We start from the raw sequence: 8,881 nt of genomic DNA, 5'->3' as shown, positions 1-8,881 counted from the left end.
GAAATGCTGTTGCGATTGGATAATGATCATATCTCCAGACATTTTAGCGATATGGTAATATTTTTTATAATTAATGTTAATATTTAAATTTATTTTTATTTTAAAGTTATTATGAATTTATATTAATTTTTACTTTTTATAATATATTATTTAGGATGCTGATCGTATTTTAGAAACTTTATTAAAAATCCACGTATACCGACACCGGAACGTATTTTGCCATATTTGGCTTCTGCTGGGTTCGGGTATATTGCAACAATTATAGGCGGTTGCAAACTCGAACCTGTCCTAATTTCTGCACTGATTGAGAGGTGGAGGCCCGAGACACACACTTTTCACCTTCCATGTGGAGAGGCAACAATTACGTTGGAGGATGTCTCTATGCATCTGGGGCTTCCCGTCGACGGAAATATGATGTGTGGTATGGCGGATGGTGATTGGCAATCAATGTGCATTGATTATCTTGGAGCTGCTCCGCCAGAGTTTAATGGAGGTAGAATAGCTTTATCTTGGTTGAAAGCTAATTTTGAGGTTTTAAATGAAAATGCTTCAGAGGATCAAGCAAAGGCATGTGCTCGGGCATATATTCTACGAATAATTGGAGGAATATTGATGCCCGACAAATCTCGCAACCAGGTGCATTGTATGTGGTTGCGGCATCTGATCGATTTTGATGAAGCTGGAAGATATAGTTGGGGTGCTGCAGTTTTGGCATTTCTCTTTAGAGAAATGTGTCGGGCGACGAATTATAAGAAAACTGCTATCGGTGGATGTCTTCTGCTTCTACAATCATGGGCGTGGTTCCGCATGCCTTTCTTATGCCCGATCGTGAATGAACCATACGTATTCCCCTTATTGTTGAGGTAATTTTCGAACTAAATTTTGATTTAAATATTTTCAATTAAATAGGGTGATATTTAGTTTATATTATATTTCATAGGTGGTCGATGAAAAGAAAGGACCATAAAAGTATACCTACTGTTTTAGAGGAAATTCGTTTACTTATTGATACGAAAGCTGGGTCTGAGGTATGTTTTTAAATTTGTTTAATTATTAATATTTTAATTTAAAATGTTAGATATAATTAGAATATTTTATTTATTTGAATTGTATATTTATATTTCAGTTTCAATGGATACCTTATGCGAGCGATGAAGTGAAAGCTTGCATCCCACCCCACCTTAGAGGGTCATTAGAGGTATGGATATCGGTTATACCTCTTATATGTTATGCTATTATTGAGTGGCATCCAGTTGATCGCGTGCTCCGTCAGTATGGTTGTACGCAATATATTCCTGGAGCTCCTAGAAATTTAGACGACGTGCATAACATAGATAGACGGGGAAAGAAAGATGTTAACTGGGTGGTGAGACACAGAGATTGGATTGCGCTTTGGGAGAACCGATATACACTGTTGGCCCCTCGACAATATTACGCTGAAACTGGTCATATGGTTACGGATAACTATATGGACTGGTTTAATGAAAATGGGAAGCCGTTTCTACTTTCGGCGGAAGCACGAGGGGTTAACATTCCTAGGCGCCGAGAAAGACGTCAACCGTCTCAATATCATCGTCCCCCGACGCGTGGACGGAGAGAAGGCGCTACCGGTTCTGCATCAGTCCCACCACAACATCCTTATTCGTCGATGCCGCAGGGGTACATGCCCAGCCCTCCACTTCATATGCCAAGCCCACCAGTTTATATGCCATCTCCGCAGGGTTACATTCCGAGCCCGCAGGGTTACATTCCTAGCCCGCCAGGTTACATGCCTAGCCCGCCAGGTTACATGCCTAGCCCGCAGGGTTTTATACCATATGGAGGTGCATATACGACTATGTTTAATGATCCAGCATATGCTTCATATGCATCTTATTTGGCTGGTGGTGCTTCTCCGCAGACACCTCAATCTTCATCTGGATCACATACATCGATGCCAATGTTTCCACAGTTTCCACAGTTCCCGGGGAGCGGTGGGATTGTTACTAGCACTCCTCCAGGGTCGTTATTTTATACAGGCCCTTCAGCCCCTTCAGCGTCATCTGCACCAAATGAAGAAAATGCTGCTGATGATGATAGTGAAGATGAGGAGACTGAAGAACAAGTTCCACGAAGAAATCCTCCACGAAATAGGCAACCACCGCCATGTGGAACTCATTCGAGACGACAACATCGGTGATCCAGTTATATTTAATGTTATTTAAATAATTAAATTTCAGAATTTTATGTAATTTGGTTATGTTATTTAAATGTTTCATGGTTGTTACATACATATTTTTTTTATGTTATTTTTTATTCACATTTAACATTAAATGTTTGATAAATGTTTTTAAAATACAAATTATATTATTCGAAATTTAAAATAAAAATAAAAATAATATTATTCAAATTTAAATTTAAAATATAAATTATAGTATTCGAAATTTAACATTAAATTTCAACTTAATATTCCAATTGTATTCGAAATTAAAAGTTATATTCCAATTATAGTTCACAATACTTAAATTGAAATTAAAGGACTCCATACATATGATTTTATCATTAACATATATATTAAAACGTATACATTAAAATCAACTTATGTTGTGTTCATCGATCGACGTAATCAACCAAGAGGGGGGTGAATTGGCAATTTATTCAATGTCACATTTCAATGCTCATTCCATACAATTTAAATGTCACAATCAACTTATCACTTCACATTTATTCAATTTATCAATAACATTTTATCTAATTTATTCAAACTTCACATAACGTTTTAATTTAAGTTATTCTTAACTTGTTGAACATTCAAAAGAAGTTAAATTTAAGTTATTCCCCGAGGGACATGAGTGACATAATAGGGCAATGATAATATTCTCTGACGAAATAATGGAAGGCGCGTCCCCGGGAACGCGCCTTCACGTGAATAGTGAAATAATAGGTACTGATATATCTAGTGACCCCGAGGGACATGAATGACATAATAGGGCAATGATAATATTCTCTGACGAAATAATGGAAGGCGCGCCCCCGGGAACGCGCCTTCACGTGAATAGTGAAATAGTAGGTACTGATATATCTAGTGTCCCCGAGGTACTGTAAACCAATTGTCCAAATTGATGGTACTTTCTTGTATGGGAAATACAAGCAAGTTTTATTATTGGCTGTGGTCCAAGATGGAAACCGCAATATTCTTCCTGTTGCGTTTGCCCTCGTTCAAGGAGAAGACACTGAGTCTTGGGCTTTTTTCCTTAAAAATTTACGTTTACATGTTGTCACCAGGGAACGAGTATGCATTATTTCAGACCGAGGAGCCGGGATAAAAGCAGCAATGGACTCTTTGGGTACAATGTATAGACCTCCACATGTTCAACATCGTTATTGTGTCCGTCATATTGCTGCAAACTATTACGGAAAATACAAGAAGAACGATGAACGTCAGTTAGTCGTGCGGATGGGTATGTTACTTTTTCCCAATTTTTCTATCAATTTCTTATTACTTATTTATACTTCATATTAACTATTACATATTCCTAATGACTTAGGTTACGAACTCTTACCTCAAAGGTTTGAGTCGATGCTACAAGAGCTGTTTGGCAAAAATAAGAAGGGGTGCGAGTACATTATGGACATCAGCAAAGAAATGTGGACAAATGCATATGACGGGGGGTATCGCTATGGTCATATGACAACAAACTTGGCTGAAGCAATAAATTCAACCTTAAAGGGGGCGCGTCATTTACCAGTCACGGCGTTGGTCAAAACGACTTATTTTCGTTTGGGTCAACTCTTTGCAAAACTCGGTGGACAAGCTCTTACTTGGATGCAAAACGGACATATTTACCACCCAAGACTAGTAGCCGATTTACAGAAAAAAATGGCTACATCAAATGGGATGTTAGTTACAAATTTTTCTCGCACCCGTGAATTGTTTCGTGTAACCGAAATGCCACGTCCGCTGCAAGGGATTGAAGCTAACTCTTTCAGAGTTAATCTGCAAGAGAGGTGGTGCGATTGTGGTTTCTTTCAAGCACTCAATATCCATGCTCTCATGTCATTGCTGCTTGCTCACATTCGCATTTGGACTACAAAAATTATGTTGATCCCGTATACCAACTTTCACAAGTTTTCAAGGTATATGAATTTGAGTTTCCGCCCATAGGAAACGAAAGAGACCCAAATGAGATTCAAACTTGGCTTACAATTGTCCCAGATCCATTGCTATTGAGGGACTCAGGTCGTCCAAAATCTACTAGAATACATTGTGATATGGATATTCGGGAGAAGTCAACAGAACAAAAACGATGTGGGCATTGTAGAAACATCGGGCACAATAGAAAAAAATGTCCAGCTCTGTTATCATCATATAACCGTTAACTCTTATGTAATTAAAGTTTTTAAATGAATGTTTTTATTTCTAATAATTTAATGTTATTGCATTTATATAATTTGTCAATGTATGTACACCTAAATAATTTTTTTTAACTTTTAAATACATAAATATATTTAATATATTTATTTAATATAATATTTAATATTATTAGTTATAATTTTTACATTATAATCGAAACATTTTACATTATATTATTAATTTATAATAATAATAAAAATAAACTATTTATTATAAAACAAAATACGTGTCTGCTGAGTTGGCAAAGGCGCGTCCCCGGGGACGCGCCTTTCACACGTGGCATCCAACTCAGCGAAAAACCGGGTAAAGCGCGCCCCGGGGACGCGCCTTTACCAACTCAGCAGAAAGGGTGCTAGTTTTGGAAATATTGGTCGAACGGTGTTAGAAAAGTAAAAATAAAAACAAACGGTGTCAGTGGGGTAAAATCACCGAAATAGATGGCAGCCTTTGCCCCTTTCGGCCTCTTTTCCTAATGATGGGTAAACCCAATACGTTGGATTTGCAGAATCAATGGGTTGTCAACCTACATGCATAGCATAGGGAAACGAAAGGCTTAAAAGATGAGCTTTCGTTTATTGAAAAGGGAACCGGCTCTGTTTCTTTACTTTTGTTGTTTCTGAAAAATGTAAATTGGCTTAGGATTATGGATTCAATGGCCAAAACCAACGGCTCAAAATGAATCAGGTGTGACTGTTAGAGACACGATAAAGTCTAAGGAACGATAACTAATTTAAGGTTAAAAATGACGGTAATAGATGCAACCAGAAATTTACATTTTTTCCAATATTTTCAATTAACCTAAAAAAGATTATGTTTTTCTCTAACATTTATATTCTGAACGTAAAATGTAATAAAGAAGTGCATACTCTAAGAACAAATACATCTACTCTTAACTTCCAGGAAGCAACGAAATTATCAAGTGATTCAAGCTGCTATATCAGAAGCGAATACATTATAGCGCGAGACCAGATAAAAGCTTCATTGTACGAAGCAGCACCAATTTCACTCAAGGACTAAGCATGGCAAAATCGTTCAAATAATGCACAACTTTATGAACAGTATCGCCAAAATGATACAAGGGACTTTATGAAGATAAAGCGACGACACGTTTTTGTTGTTATATACATACAGACAAGGAGGAAACAACAGAGGAGACCGGCCTGGCCATACGGTGAACATGGAAAAGAGGCCCTGTCTGTCTCCTCTTTGATCTTTCTCAAAGATACAGAAGACCTTTACCACTGTTCAAATCACCCCCTTTCATAAAATAAATTTACGTGCAAAAAAATTTCCCCCACTACCGCTGTCTGGGCAATTTTGCCGACTAAGCGTTGTTATATGAATGTTGAGAACCAATTTTTTAAATTAAAACAAAGTCTAAAAGTTAATAACTAAATTTATTGTTATATTAATTTTATTAATTATAAAATCATTCCCATCTATTTTAATAAAAAAACAACCAAATTTATTTTATTTATTAAGATAAACTATATCATTAACTACTCAATTTTTTACTTTTATCATCCATCTAAAAACTTAAAAACCTTGGATGATGGTGGGAGTGCTCAACCACTAAACTAACTTGTTTTCATGGTTTAAATTGTGCAATACATGGTATATACATTGTGTCACCGTGTAAATTTAAGATATTTTATATATTTGGATTTAAATTCACATACTAAATTAAATTTATATCTTAAAATTAAAAAATATTTTATTTTTATCTTAAATTATTAAATATATTTTATTTTTATTTTAACTTTAAAATTATATTTTAATCTTATTTTAACTTAAAAATATATTTTATTATTATCTTAAATTTAAAAATATATTTTTAATTAAATTCACATATTAAAATTTAAAAATATATTTTATCTTAACTTATTACATATATATTATTTTTATTTTTATTTAAAAAATATATTTTATTCTTATTTTAACTTGAAACATTTTATTTTTATCTTAATTTATGAGATATATTTATTTTAATTTAAGATATAGTTTTAAAAGTTAATATAAGAATAAGATATATATTTTTAAGTTAAAATAAAAATTAAAAAATAATTAATAAATTAAAATAAAAAAATATTTTAATATTAAAATATATAAAATATTAAGAATTTACACTGTTATTCAAAATATATACTATATCTAAAGTTGATTACTCCCAATACAGCCAAGGTTTCCAGGTTTGAACCCCCTTGCGAACATTCACTGCGCACTTTATCTCACCTTATAATGACACATGTCACCATGTCATTGGTGAAAAATATATTAAATTAAAAATAATTAAACTATAATTAATCCAATGACGATACATGATTTCATCTTATTCAATGATTAAATTTATATTAAATTAGGACTAAATTAATATAATATGTAAATTAATAATGATTAGATGTATAATTATACCAAATATTTTAACTATCATGTCACTGTATCCATTAAATATTAATGGCTCATGATTTGGTGATCTAATTAGCAAAATTAAAAGATCGATGATAAAAATAAAATGACTAAATACTTGAGTGATTAATGGTATAATTTACCCTATTTCTTAAGTCTTATGATCATCTGTTACTTGTTCAAGTCGATGATCATTTCATAATAGCTAAATTCAAGGGAAATATATCCTAGAATCATGGGACTGGTTGAGAATTTTAAGATCACAAGTATGGGTGTAACCATTCTCGACTCGACGTTTGAAATGCAGAAAGGGCAATCCATCAAGTAAAGTTTGGAATGAAACACAGGACACATGGAGATCCATCAAACTTACTAATAATTTTCAATTATATAACGCATCCCAATCCCAAACAACAATAGTCAATGGAAAAACCAGCATCACTCACTGCATTCTGCCCACAGGTTCAAGGGCTTCTACAGTAACCACGCTATTTCCTCTTATCACCTGCAGTGGATTCAGATCAGTGAGCATATAGCCATATGAGCAAGGTACTTGAAAGAAATTATGATGCTCACCACCATGCCAATGTCAGCTTTCTCATTGCCATTCACTTCCACAGTGTTGTCAACCACAAGATTCATAAACTGATCAAACCCACGAAGTGTTCCAACCACCATCCTATTTGCATTCAGCTTTACTGCACAGTTCACATACCAACACACATTCACACTATTAACAGCAGCAACCCAAGTATTAACCAAGGCAATGAATATCCATCAAAATCTAAAAAAAATCGAAAATATTAAACCCCTTGATACTTGATAATTACATTTTAGGTGCACAAAATCAACGGAGGATACTAGCTTAAAATTGAATATCCATCAAGAAATTAGAACCCTTCAGCTACAGAGATACAAATGCTAGCCCCAGCTCAAAGAGGAAACGATAAACAGACACGAGATCTTAACTAACCTAATTTCAACTTATGCAAGTGACTACTTAAAAAACAAGAAACAACAAAGAATATAAACTACGTTTACATGAAAACTGAAAAAAAAAGAGCAAGGAAGAAGAAAAGAAACCAACTTTGGAGTTTCTTGTCCATGTACCTGTTGTTATAAGAAAAACAGCAGCAATAGAAGAAATTAGAAATTATTCGAGTGAAATGAAAGAGAAAAAGAAGAAACGAAATGAGTGAGGAAAATAAAGAACGTGCTTTTTGAGATCTGGAGGCTGGCCTGATCTGCTCATTGTGATGGAAGTTCGGTGTATTGGGTATGGGGAGTGCAAGCGGGAGAGCCAAAAAGAGGGTAGTAGGGTTTTGGGGAGGAGGAAGAAGAAGAAGAGAAGAGCCGTGAAGCGTAGAATTTAAAGTAAATGTATAAGGATTGTAGAGGGCCTGAGCTTTATCAAGATACGGCCCAACTATGGTGGAAAAAATGAAATGGGATTCAAATTTGCAAAAAAAAAATGAGGGGTGCTCCGAGAATCGAACTCGGGACCTCTCGCACCCGAAGCGAGAATCATACCACTAGACCAAGCACCCTACGATGCGCTTAAGTCACATATTGTTTATATGATAACATTTGACACACTAATGATATTTACATTCTTGAAGTGTACCGTATGAATGCTTCGTCAAAGAAGATTATTTGCTCCTTGTCTCTCATTTGACACTACAAATAGGAAAAGAGGGTTGATTATTTGCTTTTTGCTGCTTGTACGTTTTAGATTCAGGAATGATAATTCCTACGAGGAGCGTTTGAGTACGAGTTAAATTCTTGGCTCCTATTTAACTATTGACGACTCAAAAGTAAATGGTTACGTGTTCATTGATTCCCCAATTATTGTCAATGTCAAAACATGAAATTTTCTCACACATTCACTCCTTCAGCCACCCCACTCACTACCCAATAAACATGACCTCCCCACTTCTTTATCTCTCTCCCCCTTTGAAGTTCCAAACACCAAGAGAACAAAAAAGAAGAATGTCGGGGAAAACGATGGGTTCCTTGAAGAAGCTAGCCAAGAAGGTGAAGAGCATTGGCGGAGGAGATTGTGCGGAATCCAAGTATGAATGT

At 34.9% G+C, this 8,881-nt stretch overlaps 1 protein-coding gene and 1 non-coding gene across 2 annotated transcripts; both read right to left on the bottom strand.

Moving 5' to 3' along the window:
• Positions 1-7,158: 7,158 nt before the first annotated feature.
• On the bottom strand, positions 7,159-8,154 carry LOC120181350 (probable small nuclear ribonucleoprotein G). The gene is made up of 4 exons (XM_039186512.1): positions 8,017-8,154; positions 7,887-7,909; positions 7,376-7,497; positions 7,159-7,304 (listed from the first exon to the last, which is right to left on the bottom strand). The coding sequence occupies exons 1-4, from the start codon at positions 8,049-8,051 to the stop codon at positions 7,242-7,244; spliced, it is 243 nt and encodes an 80-aa protein (XP_039042443.1). The 5' UTR covers positions 8,052-8,154; the 3' UTR covers positions 7,159-7,241.
• Positions 8,155-8,274: 120 nt separating this feature from the next.
• TRNAP-CGG lies at positions 8,275-8,346 on the bottom strand. The gene has a single exon. It is a non-coding gene; the product is annotated as a tRNA-Pro (tRNA).
• Positions 8,347-8,881: the final 535 nt, after the last annotated feature.

This window comes from Hibiscus syriacus, unplaced genomic scaffold, assembly GCF_006381635.1.
Source record: "Hibiscus syriacus cultivar Baekdansim isolate YM2019G1 unplaced genomic scaffold, ASM638163v2 tig00003721_pilon, whole genome shotgun sequence".
Lineage (NCBI taxonomy): Eukaryota > Viridiplantae > Streptophyta > Magnoliopsida > Malvales > Malvaceae > Hibiscus > Hibiscus syriacus.
The sequence above is the reverse complement of the archived record's forward strand: the minus strand, read 5'-3'. Positions and strand labels throughout refer to the sequence as shown.

Bases quoted from the DNA above. Each gene is read 5' to 3' on its own strand.
- LOC120181350 (XM_039186512.1), bottom strand. From the start codon at position 8,051: ATGAGCAGATCAGGCCAGCCTCCAGATCTCAAAAA. The intron at 7,910-8,016 runs GCACGTTCTTTA...TTATAACAACAG, and splicing joins CAGCCTCCAGATCTCAAAAA to GTACATGGACAAGAAACTCC. The intron at 7,305-7,375 runs GTGAGCATCATA...AATCCACTGCAG, and splicing joins AAGCTGACATTGGCATGGTG to GTGATAAGAGGAAATAGCGT.